General features: G+C 40.8%; 1 protein-coding gene across 1 annotated transcript; it reads left to right on the top strand.

Annotated features, from left to right (window-relative positions):
• Window positions 1-3,477: 3,477 nt before the first annotated feature.
• Window positions 3,478-12,680, top strand: LOC117462876 (purine nucleoside phosphorylase-like). Its single transcript, XM_034105233.2, has 6 exons — window positions 3,478-3,628; window positions 6,347-6,516; window positions 6,793-6,896; window positions 8,133-8,308; window positions 9,184-9,374; window positions 10,621-12,680. The coding sequence occupies exons 1-6, from the start codon at window positions 3,600-3,602 to the stop codon at window positions 10,833-10,835; spliced, it is 885 nt and encodes a 294-aa protein (XP_033961124.1). The 5' UTR covers window positions 3,478-3,599; the 3' UTR covers window positions 10,836-12,680.
• Window positions 12,681-17,673: the final 4,993 nt, after the last annotated feature.

Raw genomic sequence — 17,673 nt, 5'->3', positions numbered from 1 at the left:
TTGCCTGGAGTGTTTGAACAAGTCCGCAGATATCAGATGCACTGAGAAAAACTGCCGTATCGTGTGCAGTTCAAACTAGTGAAATGAAAGTAAGTAAATAACATTTTGCTTCGGACAGGTGGCCAAAACAAACTTTTTCCTGAAGGCCAAATGAGCTTTTCACCACACGGAGGTGCCGCAGAAAGACCATCTGTCAATCTGCAAAGACATAAAAGTGTGTGCTCTGGGTTATTTGTTTTAGTTTACTCAATTCACATTTCTTCCTCTCTAATGTGTTTGCAGGCTGCGGGCAGCAGGTTTTAGCCGGCGCTCCGTGTGAAGGCGGAGAAGTGTGTGAATACTAATCAGCCGTTACGTAACATTTTGTTACAGAACACTGGCTGCTCTGTGCGGCTATCGCAGCAGTTACTTTAAACAAAACACACACACACACACACACACACACACACACACACACACACACACACACACACACACACACACACACACACACACACACACACACACACACACACACACACATTCCAGCGGTAGAAAACAAGCCAGAACATTTGTCTAAGTACTGTATTTTAATATGATTTCAATATATTGAAAGCCTTTAACAGACAAACAAATACATTAAGTGAATATAATGATTCATAATGTAAAATACAACCGTATCAAGAAGAACATTCTGGATGACAAGGTTTATCTTTTAGAATGATTTGGTGCTAATACATCTGTAGCTCACCATTGTGAATACAAAACGTCCTCTTGGGTTGCTTTTACATCATGCATTGTTTACTCTAAATGATCTGATGACTATTACTTTGAACACTGATACCATGCACACAGAAACACTCTGTCCTTCTGTCCATCTATTACTCAATCTGCCTTCATGTCCACACTTTGAGTTATAGAGCAAGACGTCTCAATACATATTGGCATTTAATTCAAAATGCTTGATGATTTGATTTCAGCCTTTTGTTGGCACTACAATAATGTCACATTTGACATGGCGAGTGTTATGAACATAGATGATCTCAAAAGGATAAATTGTGATATGTCTACCATGTTTATTTTAAAATGTACTAATGTACTGAGCACCCAATATCCAATATGTCAAACCTCCACTGAGTAAATGTCATCACCTGCGAGGATGACTACAAATTGGTGGAGCACTTCCACCGTCCCAAGGGAGCAACAAGGTTTTACTTTGAATAAAACCATCACATTTTCTCACCATTTTACCTTTTCAGCCATACTGTCCTTTTACAGTAATCAGTTAAGGATGAAATGACTTTCTTCCCGAGCTTTTAACTGCATCATTACAGTACATTACTTGCACTACATTATAAATATTTTGTAAAACAATGTAGTTTGTGCTTTCTTTGTTTCCACCCAGCACTTGAATGTCTAATGTAAGTGTTATTGGGCTAATATCAGGAAGGACTTCTCTGTTGCCACTCGTGTGTTTAATGGGACATTCTCTGTGCAGTGCTAATCATGTGCTTGTGTGAAGTTGTGGAAGAAGTATTGAAAACAAAAAACTAAGTATCAAAAGTACATTAAAAACGTCACTTGTAGAAATGTGTTAATTATGTGTACTTAAAATGTACCAGAAGTATTATTTTTGTAATCACTCAAGGTCATTTCTATCCAAATTAGACATTTGTTTAATTGAAAGTAGAAAGAGATTCATTTATTAGTAAATTCATAATTTTCAAACTAACATTGTTCACTGTATACTTGATTGGATATAACAAATCACATCTGCACACAGCTTTCTAAGAAATATGTATTAATATGTTATTATTATTGTGAGCAGTGAATCACCAGACTTGAGGTTGAAAGAGATTTAATTGCTTCCTTTTTTTGTCTCCTACTGGGAGATTGCATCAGCATCAGGGGCAACACGACCACGTTGTGAGTGTAAAGAAAAAAGAAGCGGCATTCAAGTACTGTAGGAAATTATACAGTTAATACAGTTCAGCGGCCACGTAGGCTGAATAACGACATAAACAGAAAACACCAACAGGAGGAGTAGAAGGGGACACTGTAGACCCGGCGCCAGAACACATCTACAGGGAGGGCATATGGTTTTCATGGGAGGGCACACAAAACCGTCATGTGCCGCGGACATATCGGCGCCAGAGATGTTCTTCTTTTGGGGGTGCTGTGGGGTAGCTTGACGTTTCAGAGGCTGTTCAAACATGTAGGGTTTCCCATTAATGTCCCGGGCGCTACAGTGGAATGTTCTACTGCAACACTCCCCACACGCACGTACACACAGTACACCCGCGACTCTTACAATGAAGGCTCGATAATCAGCTCACGGAAGATTTTAATTTTGTATCCATCCATCCATCTTCTCCCGCTTATCCGTGGTCGGGTCGCGGGGGTAGCAGTTCCAGCAGAGAGCCCCAAACTTTTCTTTTTATATTGAAGTTAAAATCATCAATCTGGTGCACTTTGAGAGCAAAATTAAGAGATCTATGGATACATCTCTCATCAACCCATATGAAACAGAACTATAAACAGATTTTTTTGGGGATATTTTACAAATCACTCCCTTTTTAAACTATATTCTTGTTTTACTGTCATAGTATTTCATAACTTTTTTTCATGTATTACTCTTATATTACTATCTGACATCACACATACATCGTAGCCTTAAAGTTCACCGTTTGTTTATTATTTAAATAAATAAAACGTGTTTATTGGGGAGGGCAGGAATGTCAAATGGGAGGGGCTGGCCCTCCCACGGCGCCGGGTCACACAACATAATAAGTGATGTTACTGAAGTGTCTGATTTCAGAAGTGTACAGTAACAACAACTCGATATGTTTTAGCTTATGTGTGTTTTGGCCTTTTATTGTTGTGTATAAGCTATATTTGCGTTATTGTAATCATGACGATTTGCACTTAAGCCAATCTGCTCTTAACATGGAGGACAAACCTGTTTCATATTTGCTTTAAAGTATCTGAAAATGTTGTATACAATATCAAAACATCAGCAACTTAGAAATATCGTATTGTCTTTGTACTCTATTGCACTAAGTATCTTTAAATTGTAAATACGTAACTTCAACTTTATGGACAAATTGATCCGGTTTTTTTCATTTAAATGATTGTATCATAAGACTATCAGCCAGTTTTACAGTGATAGACTCATCTTCATTTAACTGTGTTTCTTTTAATTTAATATTTGTATTTAGTTATAACATATCCTGACTTTTACCTTATTTGCTTTTCTTGTTTTTTATTATTAATTTATTTCGGTTTTGAATGGGTTATATCATGTGTAACCATCACTTCAACCTGTTTTATACATGTGCTCTATCCCTCGTGTTAATTTGTCATCATTTCCCCTCTTGTTTTGGGGGGGGACTCCTGAACGCATCATTACATGGTGTACAGTTCCGAGCGCATCAGCTGCGCATTGCGCAACGCCTGCGTCTCGACGTCTCGACCAATGAGAGCCTGTTGGGCTGTGACGTAAGTGGGATGTGGGGAGTGGGGAGTGTAAACCTAAAAACCGGTGAATCCATCAGGAAACCCAGATAACCCGAGAGACTCAATTTAACTCGGACCAACCTGCCGACTGTATCTGCTCCATCATGCTGTCTGTGTCCGAGTCTTTGTGTGGGTGAGTTCATCTTTACTACAATATTACTAATCCTTGAATGCGTCACCATGGCTTATTTTACAAAGGGGGGCTACATGTGGAGACTGCGAATACTTCAATGAATCACTAAAAGCTACATTTCTGCCACATCCCTAAAGAAACAACCAGCATATGTACCCACACTTCTTATTTAAAAAAGCATGAGAAGCGCGCGGGATGACTCGCTCACGCTCCTGGGAATAATATTTATATATTTCCTCAATAATTGTATTTGTCTTAGACCAAGCGGAAGTGATTAGTCTCCGCTCCAGAGTTAAATCGTGCTATAATGAAGTAGTAACGCAATAATAGCGCGGAAGTCTTAGCTCATAGACAGGACGGAACAACCCACACTTTGCACATGCGCTCCGCCGTGACGTCATTTCCAAAAACCCATTGCCCCCATTATTACTCACAGAGGGGTCGCGGTTTGTGCTGCTTTCACTTTTATTTGTGCACCTCAGCGGAATGACCAAGCCACGTATTGGCCAGCGGCACAATGACACAGAACTGAGACAGCGGGCTGCCATTGTGATTCCAGTTCCGCTGACGAGAACACATTCAAAATAAGATAAAGACACACACTGAGAGGTTTCATGTACATAGCATGTGATAAACAAAGCTCAGGAGCCCCACTGCAACAGACTCTTTTGACATTATGCGTTACATTATCGCTTTTCCACACTCCATACTGTAAACATTACACACATTTGCACATTTCTCCTCTTTAAAAACGTCGCAGGTCTTCCACTTTAAATTCTGATATACTGCACATGTTATTTAAATTATTAAATGGTCTTATTGTGTTACCTTTTGTGTATATTTATATTTCTCCTAAACGTTTTTTCTTATTTGTCCGCTTTATAATACATTTTTCTTTTTATAATAATTATTTTTTACAACTTAGTGCATCTTGTTATATTTGCACTCAAAACCCCAGTTCCACAAAAAAGTGAAATCTGCAACAGAGATGCTTCAACTGGGAATCATTTGGTATTTTTGCTTTAAAAATGGTTGCATGTATTTGTATTGTGTATATAAACGCTTATAAACAACAAGAAATTGCGGTAAAGAATGCCAGAAATGCACTTCACTAATATTCTCTTAACATTTGATGAACTTTCTTAATGTAAATTATTGCTAAACCTGAATTAGCGGGAAAACAGGTGGGCCTCTTCTTCTCTTACGTACATGACTAGTGCTGTGTACCGGTACGCCGAACCGGTACTGGACTTGTAAAAAGTTTCGGTTCAAGTCCGGTTAAAACCGGAACGTCGGGAACCGGTACTTGGACTCGCAAAAAAACTAGCACTTACGTATATTCTGGTGTCTGTGGTTATTTAAACATTCCCTGATGAACGTTATTCAGCGTCAATAAATGAGTGCTAACCCCAGTGTGCTCAGTGTACAACATCACATGTCATTTCACCTTCGATTCACGGTTTGAAAACGTAGCATTTCGCCACATGCTAATGCTAACCGGAACGGAAGAATTTTCAGAATAAAAGCATTAAGTTAATATTGTGAACTTCCGTTTTTTTCAGAATAAAACTGATTTAAATTAAATAGTGTATTTAACTCAAAATTACGCCATATCAACATTGATTTTAATTTCTAACAGTATGTATATACATCACTATGTATGTAGTATGTACTCCTGTATAATGTACACAAGCAGAGTTGTAGAAAAGTGGCAAAAAGTGTTTTTTTTACATTTGTACTTTGTAGAGAAATGTAGACACAAGTTGGAAGGGAGCAAAATAAACCTGACGAGTTTGAATTTGAGTTGATTATGAGTTAATTTTCAATTGATAATTAGCTCACAATAAGTTCACTTTAGTTACTCACACAACTTGACACAAGCCATGGGTTCAGGTCCGGACTTATAAGTCCGGACCTGAACCTGAACCTCTGGACTTGAGTCCGGACCTGAACCTGAATGTGAGTCCAGGTACGCAGCACTATACATGACAGTTGAGAAATTCTGCAGACAGTTTTCATGGTGGACGTGTGTTCAGGTCCCGTGTTCAGCACCTGAGCGTCACACATAATGCTTCACAGGCCATTCAGCACCACACACACAGCATGTATTTACTTGTGTTACGTGAGTTACGTGAGGAAAGATGTTCACTTCCAGTCAGTGGCCGCACAGGATGCCCTTTGTGTAGCTGTCATTGAATGCAGCATGACTGTGAAATCAAGACATCACTGATGTTACGTTGCACCTTCTGAAAAGAGCTTTCTGCCTCCTAAAATTAATATGGTCTGTTTGTAAGGTATTATTATTAAGTATTTCAGGACAAAGTGTTGATGTTATTATATGATAATAATTATATAAACAAGAAAAGGTACATGCTGTAAAACCTCCACCCAATCCCATGCCAGAGGGATGAATTCAAGCACAGCCTGAAGTCAAGTGTCCACATACTTGTGAACATGTAGGTGTGTTTGAATCCAGGCATTCATCACACACACACACACACACACACACACACACACACACACACACACACACACACACACACACACACACACACACACACACACACACACACACACACACACACACACACACACACACACACACACACACACACACACACACACACACACACACACACACACACACACACACACACACACACACACACACACACACACACACACACACTAAATGACCTGTTTTTCTGCCTCCCTCAGTGAGAGCTATGAAGAATGCAAGGCGACAGCTGATTGGCTGCTGTCCAACACACAGGTGCGGCCGACTGTGGGAATTGTGTGCGGCTCAGGCCTGGGGGGGCTGGCTGAGATGCTGAAGGACCCGCAGTGCTTCAAGTACTGCGACATTCCTAACTTTCCCAAGAGCACAGGTATGCACAGCCGGTGCTCTCATGTGTGGGCGTTGTTTTGCGAGCTCCAAGTAAAAGCATTAGATTGGTCACTAACTCTGTGTGTGTGTGTGTGTGTGTGTGTGTGTGTGTGTGTGTGTGTGTGTGTGTGTGTGTGTGTGTGTGTGTGTGTGTGTGTGTGTGTGTGTGTGTGTGTGTGTGTGTGTGTGTGTGTGTGTGTGTGTGTGTGTGTGTGTGTGTGTGTGTGTGTGTGTGTGTGTGTGTGTGTGTGTGTGTGTGTGTGTGTGTGTGTTACAGTGCATGGTCATGCTGGCCGCCTGGTGTTTGGAACGCTAAAAGGGAAGCCGTGTGTTTGCATGCAGGGTCGCTTCCACCTGTACGAGGGATACCCCATCCAGAAGGTGAGTTGGTTTTTTGAAGTTCCTATACCACAGTGTATAAGTACGCCGATACATTAACATGTCATTTACAACAGCTTCCTGAAGTAAAAGACAGAATCATTTTGATCTGCATGTACTAAAAGTGTCAGAAGCAAAATAAGCACATTTTAAAATGGAAAGTTCGGCAGTCCAGTGGTTTCCAACCCCACGAAAGAGGCACAACATCGGGGTGGTGATGAATGGGGGAGAAAGGAAGGAAAGCGAATGTTCTGCAACGCAAATTAATAATAATATTTTGGACTTTTAAACGATCTTTGATATTTTTAGGAGAAATATTGCATTTATTTGGGATTCAAACAGTTATTGAATCTCCAAAACTCCCAGACCAGCCACTGGTTCAGTATTTAACAAATTAGATTGTTTAAATTAATCATATGTTGTTTCTTACTTATTTTCTCCCTATGGAATATAGAGGTGTAAAGTAATGTAAATCATTACACTCAAGTCAAGGATAAAGTACCACGAGTCTTGTACTGAACACATGTCCCTCAAAGGATGCATTGATCATTTAAATAAATTGGCTATTTAAATGTAGTTAACATATCCTGCCTTTTATCTAATTTGTTTGATTTAGTTTTACTTCATCTCGATATTCTGTCTGTGGGTTATTTTATGTGAGATTTCCCAGAGAGCATCTGTAAAATTCTGCGTATACTGTCGACTGCTTGACTTGCAGATTTAGAAACAGAACACGCATTTCTATTTCCATATCCCTATGTTTGTTTCAATCGAGGTTTCATACATTGCACCCTAATGCTGATTCTGCACAAATTAATATTGTGATAGTTCCAAAAGCTACTGCGTAGAATAGATGATGGCATTCATAATCCAACAGTGCAACAAACAATATACCTAAGATATAAGAAAATAGTGCCACGAGAAAAATGCAGTATTAGGTCAACTATATACAGCACATGTCAAATAGAATAACTTGCAGAGGAATAAAATACTGCTTATTGTAATAATATATGAATATGTGGACTGTAAACACTGCTATCAACAAACGCCATGACACTTCACTAAGCGACCTTGGGTTGGCATGACGGCCTGTAGGGAGGGACGGCCCTGATTACTACTGAGATCAGGAATGAAACGGTTGTAAAGCTTGTGGTCCCCGAGCCCTGGGGGTCTTCTTGCTGCGGTGATGGTGGGTCGCCGTAGTGAGTGCATGTGTTCACATTACCTCGTGTTCCTCAGATCACGCTGCCCATGCGGGTCTTCAAGCTGATGGGCGTGGAGACCGTCTTCCTGACGAACGCAGCAGGGGGCCTGAACCAGGCCTACAAGGTGGGGGACGTCATGATCATGAAGGACCACATCAACATGCCGGGGTTCGCTGGGAACAACCCGCTGGTCGGGCCGAATGACGACCGGTAGGTGGAGGAGAGGAGGGGTCGGTGGAGGAGCGGGAGGGGTCGGTGTCTCTGTGAGGGCAGACACTGTAGCTTTAAAATGTTGACATTCGACACAACCAGTGTTTTAGATTCGATGTACTTTATTGAGCCTAATTTGTGAACGTGTTTTGTCCCAGCAGCATGTAAACAAGGCATTGCACATAATGTAGAAACCAAGTGGAAAAATAATAACAGTAGAAAATAAATATATGTCAGATACACAATATAAATATACAACACAGTTAGTAAACTCTATAATATACAACCTACTTCTAACAAAATGCGAACAAAGTATTATTTTGCATCATTTTGTAACACTGGAAACAACCTACTCCAGAACAGACTAGCTAATGTAGAGTCTGATCATCAGTATTACAAAACCCGAGTATTTGTATATAGAAATGACATTTAAAGAAAGTCATCTGCTCAAAGAGGCCAGGAAATCTTTTGCATAAAAAACTCCCCGAGTCTTCTAGCAATCTCAAGCAAGCAGCTCATTCAGTGTTCAAATGACTCGGCAGGATACAGTTGTCCCCTCCCCCTCCATATTTGATCAGCATATTTCCAGTCTCCCACACTTCAGCACTGTTGTGGCATCGAGCTGATGTCAGAGGGCACAAAGACTGCCATTGCTCTCAAAGGCTGGAGGATAGAGGCTCCAACAGAACTTCAGAGCATCAAAGCATCAAAGAACATCAACAACAGGAGTTTACCTGTTTTAATATTACAACTCGTCCCTACAGAGTGTTGTGCTTTTTACCTGAGTCATTTGGGGGGGGGGGGGGGGGGGGGGGGTTTCAGTACTGAATGGCCCAGTTGTGTGGATTTCTACAGTCCACTCTGTCCTCCTTCAGGTTTGGGGTCCGCTTCCCCTGCATGTCTGACGCTTACGACCGAAAGCTGCGGCAGATGGCCCTCGACGTGGCCTCAGAGCTGGGCTACAACGACTTCTTCAGGGAAGGGGTGTACTGCGTCTTGGGGGGTCCGTCCTTCGAAACCATCGCTGAGTGTCGCATGCTGCACAAGCTGGGTGCTGATGCTGTCGGTAAGAACCAAGTCTGCTTTACTCGCACACCTTTAAGAGAGGACCCTTACCTCAGCCATTGCATGTACACGCTTTAAGAGAGAGTACTTTCCGTGAGGGTAATAAGGAGAAAAAGACAGAAGTATGACCTTGAACGCTAAGTATTAGGAAGCTTTGAAGGGCGCACCAAAACGGATTAACTGTACAATTTATTTAAAATATTTTCAACTGTTCTTCATCACAAAGCCACCCGTCTGTGCTCTCTTCAAAGCCACCAGACTTCATTTACAAAAACAATGTTTCTACGTTGCAAAATAGTTGAACCTCAACCGGTTAGTTACACAATATGACTCACCTCAGTTACCGTTAAAGAACTGTCGCAGAGGTCAGATGTTCTGAAGAAATGGCTTCCTGACGCAGTGCTTTGTGTCATTCCCAGAAAAAGATTCGCAGGATGTGACAAAATCTCAGTTTTAAGCAACTTCGACGTTTTTATAATGCAACATTGCTGCTGAGGCAGGATGTGTCAAGCCCAATATGCCGTGAAATAGCTTGTGTATTTCCTTACATGAGAAATACTGAGATATACAGTTTATAGAGGAATAACTACCTCGTCATTAAAAGTATGGCAACATCTCTGATGGTTTGCAAATGTATATATGTGTGTGTTGCTGGCTCATTAAGAGGGACGGACTAAACATTTGGAAATAGAAAAGAAAGAAACTAATTAATTATAATAACATTATTTATTTTATTCATACCTTTGACCTCCTTGGGGCTATCAACCTGATGCAATGTTATGTTTGCTGCATGTACCTGAAAAGTTCTTAACAAATAATCTGAGGGGAATTTCTTATTGTTTGTTTTTAACTTGTGATGTGTCCTTTTGTAAAGCACTTTGAGCTTCACGTGTTGTATGAAAAGTGCTCTATAAATAAAGCTTTATTATATTATCATTCGCATCTACACGGCACACAACATCAGGAGCAGTGGGCAGCTTTTTATGTTAGGGGTGTGTGAAGGAGACAAACTAGTACCTTCACTACTTGTAGCACTTCGGGATTTGCATTCAAATATGAAGTGCTTTATAAATGGAACTCATTATTATTATTATTATTACCTCTTATAGTCCCAGCCCACACTCAGTACTTGGTCCGGTTTGGACCTTGAACCCTCCTGATCCCAACAGCCTGAGCTTCTGCTGCCCCTATTTGAAGAACACTCAGAGATCTTTACAACGCCTCACCTCCTCTCTCTCTTCTCCCAGGGATGAGCACCGCGCACGAGGTCATCGTTGCGCGTCACGCCGGGATGCGCTGCTTCGCCCTGTCGCTGATCAGCAACCAGGCGGTGATGGACTACGACAGCCAGGAGAAGGCCAACCACGAGGAGGTGCTGGAGACGGGCCGGCAGCGGGCGGAGCAGCTGGAGAAGCTGGTGACCATCATGGTCGAGCGGCTGGAGCACAACAACTCCTCCTGAACACGTGCCCGACTTCATCACTTTAACTCGTCCTAGATCAGCTGTTATTTTAAAATGCTTGTTACTGTAGAACGCTAAGAAAAGCTGTTAGCCCAGGGCTGGGTTTACTACTATTTTTAATTCAGGGTTGTCCAAACTTTTTTCCCCGTGGGCCACATACAGATAAATATACGAAGGGCTGGGCCACTCACTAGAGGTATACTGCCTCATAAGTTAAAGGTGGGGTAGGTAAGTTTGAGAAACCGGCTCAAGATATACTTGTTGTTATATTCCATGGAATGCTCTTAACATCCCGATAGCAATGAATATCTGAAGTGCTTTGACAACAAATCCATACAAAAAATTCATCTGTGGAAGCCGTAGCTCTGTAAAAAGCACGACCAATCATCTGAGCCGGCCCAGCTAATTCAAATTCTAGCGCACTCGAGCTGGTTTCTCCAAAATGACCTACCCCACCTTTAAGTTATAAGTTGGAAAAGTCAATCGAATGTAGGTAAATTATTCTTGATACTTGAAAATGCTTAAGAAAAAAACAGCTCACAGCTCTCCATGGGGTTTAATGTATTATGTTGGCAGCTCATTCCTTAAAGGTGGGGTAGGTAAGTTTGAGAAACCGGCTCGAGATCGCTAGAATTTGAAAATACACAACCGGAGAAAATCTGCCACTTCCTTATAGAGCCCCTCCCCCAACACACACGAACGCGCACATGACCAATGAGGGCACGAGATAAGTTTGTGCCCCGATGGAAGGCTGACAGGCAGGTAGGCCTACTTTTTACAGTATCACTTCTACAGATGACATTTTTTTATGGATTTTTTGTCAAAGCACTTCAGATATTCATTGCTATCGGGATGTTAAGAGCATTCCATGGAATATAACAAAAAGTGTATCTCGAGCCGGTTTCTGAAACGTACCTACCCCACCTTTAAAACAGAAGCTTCAGATTGCTGATAAGAAGAGGAAATATGGAGCGTAGATTTCAAGGTTATGTACATTTGTTATTGGGCTTTTTTCTTATCAACTTAGATTCGTTAGAACATATTTTGAACTTGAATTTATCTGAAAATTGGGCGAATTAACACATGAATACTGTGTACATATATTTGAACATATATATTTAAGAAGTATAATATAAGACAAACAGAAGTTTATTGTACTTAAGTCATTATACTTTTTTAATTTGCTGAGTGAGGGCCGATTCAAAATGGTCCGCGGGCCGCATTTGGCCCTCGGGCCGTAGTTTGGACACCCCTGCTTTACTGTAAGTCTTAAAATCCTGGAAACTGTTACACCATTCTTATACACTCCTCCTTCAGCTACGTTTACATTTTAAAGGTGTACATATAAAACGATACACAGTCACTCTCCGACAGCGAATCCCCGCTTGTGATTTATTTGACTGTATTCAGAGTGTTTCAGTGAAACGACAGTTTTTGTACTTTTTAAAGAAATAACTTAAAATGACATATTTATTGTTCAGATCTTTTACATTCCCCGACACGAGTACAGCGACGTTCCCATTATTTGATGTTGAGCTCATCACACATGTCTTCAGGCTAAAAGGTGGAAATGATAATTGTAAAAGAAGTTTAAGATGTTCTAAAATATTTATACTAATAATATTTAAGTGTTTTGTTTTTAAGTTGCTTTGATTATATTCAAGAGTTTGATGAACAGTTGAAGAAAGGGATTATTGGACCGTTACGTGTGTTTACTTGATACAAGCCTTCCTCCATGTCTTATCACTGTGTTAGCAGCAGACTGGGAGTTCTGCTTTGAGAGGTACTTTACGAAAGACTGTACAAATTGTGGATCTACTTTTACAGTAAAATGACTCAACTCAACCTTTTCATGTGTGCTTTGTTTTAAACTCTAAGGTGTTTTATTTCTCTGCTCACTTGTGGTTTTGGAGGTCGGTGGGATGTGTGAGGTATTTCCCCTGAAGAGGACTCGCAGTCATAACGACTTTCGCTTGACTCATTTACCGGTTTCGAAGTTTGTTTTTTACTTCCCCTTATGCAGTTTGTTTTTTAAGCCACCATGTAACCGGTAAACGATGTAAAGTGAAACTAAACTCACAGGAGAACCTTAAGCTCCGTCTTACTGAGAAGTGTCAAATCTAACAACACATATTTCATTTTACTCTATTATGAAATAAATATTTGTTTCATGAAATAACCACACACTAATTGGACCTCGTCAAAAACATCAGAAACAGCCAAAGACCAACAAGAAGCACGAGTCCCGATACTGTCAGCTGTTTTACGCACACTATGATTAAAGAGGCCCTCTTGTGCTTTCCCTTTCCTGCAGTCTGTCATTCAGCCTGCAACGTCTACAATCCCTCATTCCCCTCACTATGTAAGACTTATATTTATTAACAGCGCTTTATCAAAGACTCTCAAAGCGCTTTACAAATACACATTACACATACAGATCATACATACATGTAATGGTCACCTACTGTGGACAATACCCACTATGTAAGACTTGCACCTTTATTGGCTAGCGCTCCAACACATTGTACGTGGCTAAGGGGCGGGACATCTCTAAGCGGTTGACCAATCACAACAGAGCTACCAATCAGAGCAGACTGGGCTCTGGTTTCAGACAGAGGGTGAAAGAGGTGCTGCACAGGCAGTATGAGAACAACAAAGAGCTTTGTGAACATTAAAGCATGGAGACATGTCCCAGGAGAGACACTACATACTGATATGAACCTGAAAAGGAGCATAATATGTCCTCTTTAAAACTTCATAATGTATATTTGGTCATTTATCCACAGTGAATGGTAAACGGACTGTACTTATAGAGCGCTTTATCCAGTCTTTAAGACCCCTCAAAGCGCTTTACATTCTACATGTCGTTCACCCATTCACACAGAGCAGTGTATGTTAGGACATGCACTAACATGCACACACATGCACACACCGTTGGCCATCGGGAGCAACTCAGGGTTAAGTATCTTGCCCAAGGATACATCGACATGTTGGCTGCGCGGGCTGGGATCGAACCCACAACCTTCTGGTTGAAAGACGACCGCCCCCCCTCGCAGCCACAGTTGCCCCAGTAAGAAAGAACAAACACCACCTACATCTCTCACTGACATCTGTCTCTTAACCCTTTAAAGCACAACCTCAATGTGTAAGCTTCAGAGTGAGAACGCTTCCAGATAAATCCAGGTGGCGTCCACAGCTGTGAGGATAATCCCATCGTGATGGATGACATTTTTATTGTCTGTTTGCCGATCACCTCATCGGCCATGTTTACCCTCATTCTTCTTCTCTGTCCACTCGATTCACTAACAATCTAATCTATGTTCCCACATTCTAACCCAAAACATGTCTACTTCCTATAGATCCTCCTCCTCCTCCTCCTCCTCCTCCTCCAAAAAGAAATGTTCCATTACGCTCAGTCACCCGTGTTTATGGCCATACAAGGTCATGAGAATTATTTGAGCTGTCTGTCTGCCTGCAGCAGGTCCAGGTGTTTGCACACACCGTGCTGAAGCCCTGCAGCAGAAACAGGCGGTAGGTAAAGTTAGAACACATCACGCTATCAATACATCAACAAGTTCCCCTTCTGGTTCTATAGTTAGATTTATGTCTACACACCCGCACACTATACTTGAGTTAATATGTGTGTTTAAAGGTACGCAAATTATGTGTAATAAAGGAGGTAGTGTATGTTTGGGAGATAAAATGTGAGTCAATATAAATGTACACTTTCTGATGTGTGTGGAAGTATCCAACGTGAATACAATATAACATGTATGTCCTGTATTTTAACAACACATTGATCTGCCAAATGATTGAGGACGGAGCAGGTATGTTTTCCTCACACAATTATTATTATTAAAACTAACACCTACTGCATTTAACCCTTAGATGCACAAGTGGGTATGTTTGGACCCGGTGAGCTGGTTTTCTTGAAGTATCTTTGTAGTTACATTTTTGTATCATTTCATATTCCAGCCATTCCTCAAAAAACATGTTTTGGATATCAAGCCATTCAAATTTGAAATGTACACTTTAAGAAATTGTAGTTTTTGTATTTCTACCCCAAGTTTCCATAAGTGGGTCAAAAATGGAATTTCGTTTTTTTTTCAAAATGTAAAAAAAAATGTCTAAAATTATAAATAGTGAAACATTCAATATAAAATATTTCAAGTGTGAACCAAAGTGATTTCTCTTAACCAAAAGGACAAGAATGGCAATAAAACACATTATTCTAATACGGGTCCTTTTTGACCCACTTATGGAAGAGTGTGGGTCCAGCCACTCGGGCATCGAAGGGGAAAGGAACACTGTATGTGGACTGAGCAGAAACCCCTGCCCTCCTGCTTCTACTCATTTTGTAAAAAGAAGACATTAAAAACAAAAGAATAACCCTCAGTGTTCATGAAGGGAAATCATTCATTTCCAGACGTCAACTTCTTCCTCTAACACAGGGGTGTCAAACTCAAGGCCCGGGGGCCAAATCCGGGCCGCGACTTCATTTTATGTGGCCCGCAAGAGCTTGCAAAGAATATAATACGTTTATTATACGGTTACATGCTACTTTACAGTATATCTATATATGTTCATTTTAATTAATTTCTTATTTTATAGTTATTTATCTTTTTTTTTTTTACCTTTGATTTATCCTTAATTGTATTAATCTGTGTGAATCTGTGCTCTCCTGTTTTTCAATCTTACCCTGTTGCTGTTAAACCACTGAATTTCCCCACGGGGATTAATACAATACAATTTTTATCTTATCTTATTTTACAGAAGCATGTTGCCCTTACATGCAACTATAATGCTAATGTGGCCCACGATGAAATTGAGTTCGACACCCCTGCTCTAACACCTTGAAATAGCTCTGTGCTGTATATATTAGCACTGACACTCTTTACACTAGAAGGTTACAGTGCATCGGTCACACCCTCAACCGTCTCTGAAACAGGAAGCACCTCTGGCACCGAGCGTGCTGTAGGACAGACTGATCCTGAACAGTGTTTATAGTGCAAATTAACCTGAGCCACTCCGTCAACATGAAAAGCATCTCTGACACGTGGGCTAGAAAAAGACACAACATGTTCCTTAGAAACAGATAGTGTGCAGATGAACAGAGCATCCTGGCCTACAAAGCTGGCACTTTTAAAATCGTTGGCCAAACAGGAAGACGATGTTCTCTCATCTGCATGATCCCTACGCCTGCTTCACCAACACATTAAAGGGGCCCTATCATTGTCATGGTCATGGTCATATTTGTATTTTGTGCCATACTGTGACATGTCTCTCTGCTTTAATGTTCAAAAAGATCTTTATTTTTCTCATGTGCTGCAGAAACTCTTTTCACCCTCTGTCTGAAACCAGAGGCCAGGCTGCTCTGATTGGCGTACCAAGCCATACAGGTATATTTTTTTAAAGGAATTTAGGATAACATGCAATAAATCGGTAGTTATCGATGCACTGTAAAATGTGTTTTTGGCAGTAAATATCGTAAAGGCTGTCTGAGGATCAGTCAGGATGCTTCTTTTATCTTTGCAGTAAGGGGGAACTTTGAAGTGTGAAGTTCCAGCTCAGACAGCTGTAGTTCCCGCTCTGCCCTGTGAGGTTTTTAGGAATAGCTAACACTGCCCTCTGGTGTAATTTCATGGATCAAAGTGACAAAACTACAGGCTTCACAGAAGATGTAAATTGAGAAATGGTGAAACAGTCAGTCAATTAAGAAATTAGTCAATTGCTAGTGAATAAATCAAAAACAATTCTTATCAATTAAAGTCTTTTATCAGGCGGAACGCAAGTCATTTCCTGGATCCAACGTTGATATTTTAACATATTTGGCTTTTATGCCGCGGTAAAAAAGCGATCAATCTTAAGATAATGTCTTAAAGGTCCCATGTCATGCTTTTCTGGTTATCACCGGTCCCCTGTGTGTTATGTAGCTTTCTATGCATGTAAACGGTCTGCAGTCACAAACCCTCAAAGTACACCCTGTAGCGAGTAAAGCTCTAACACAGAAAAGACCTGTCTTGCTGCCCCAGAACGCCTCGTTGGACATTTCTCTTTTTCCATTGTGTACTTCTTGGGTATAGTGACGTAACGGCTACGCAGATTGGTCCGCAGAGCCGTTACGTTTGGACCAATCCGCGGACTTCCTCACACACACACACACTCGGCGGGACGTTGCGAGGCTACTCGTGGTCCGTGAGCGCCCCCTAGTGGTCCGTGAGTATATTGGTAACATTTCACATTTTAAATAAATAAGCTAATTTAAGTTTTCCGCACTCTCGCGGGAATATCTCCGCAATGGAGCGAGGTTACGTTTCACTTTCAATTGCATGATATAGCCCAGCACAACACCTTCGTCACACATGTTGCCACTTGTTTGTACCATTTCCAGGCGATTTATAATCTGTTCTAGAAAAACGATGTGTTTTTGGATATTTGTGGAGTTAGGTGGTCCGCGAGTGTTTTTTTATTGGTTAAGTGTTCCCTGGTATGAAAAAGTTTGAGAAACACTGATCTACAGAGATGCTGTGTGAGAAACCAATGTGAGTTTGGAACATTGCACAATGTAAATCTATTCTAGTTTACCTCAACAATGGAATTATGATCAGTAGAAATGGCCATGACATGGGACCTTTAACTTAGAAACCCGTAACTTGAATCCTTTTTGGAATCAAATCGACCAACAAAGTAACAGTCATTATTTAAACGGTTAAGAATTGAATCAAGAATTGTTGGTTTCAGCGCTGGTCTTTAAAGTGAATGATAGCAAACAAGAACAAAATTACCTGAGAATGAAAAACTGTGAAGAAAATCCAGCTTCTGATTTAAATGTATAAAT

Source organism: Pseudochaenichthys georgianus, chromosome 17 (assembly GCF_902827115.2).
Source record: "Pseudochaenichthys georgianus chromosome 17, fPseGeo1.2, whole genome shotgun sequence".
NCBI lineage: Eukaryota > Metazoa > Chordata > Actinopteri > Perciformes > Channichthyidae > Pseudochaenichthys > Pseudochaenichthys georgianus.
Note: the sequence above shows the minus strand (reverse complement) of the source record. Positions and strands in the feature narration are given on the sequence as shown.

Excerpts from the sequence above, each read along its gene's own strand:
- LOC117462876 (XM_034105233.2), top strand. The coding sequence starts at position 3,600 with ATGCTGTCTGTGTCCGAGTCTTTGTGTGG. Across the intron at positions 3,629-6,346 it reads GTGTCCGAGTCTTTGTGTGG|TGAGAGCTATGAAGAATGCA; the intron begins GTGAGTTCATCT and ends TGCCTCCCTCAG. Across the intron at positions 6,517-6,792 it reads TAACTTTCCCAAGAGCACAG|TGCATGGTCATGCTGGCCGC; the intron begins GTATGCACAGCC and ends TGTGTGTTACAG.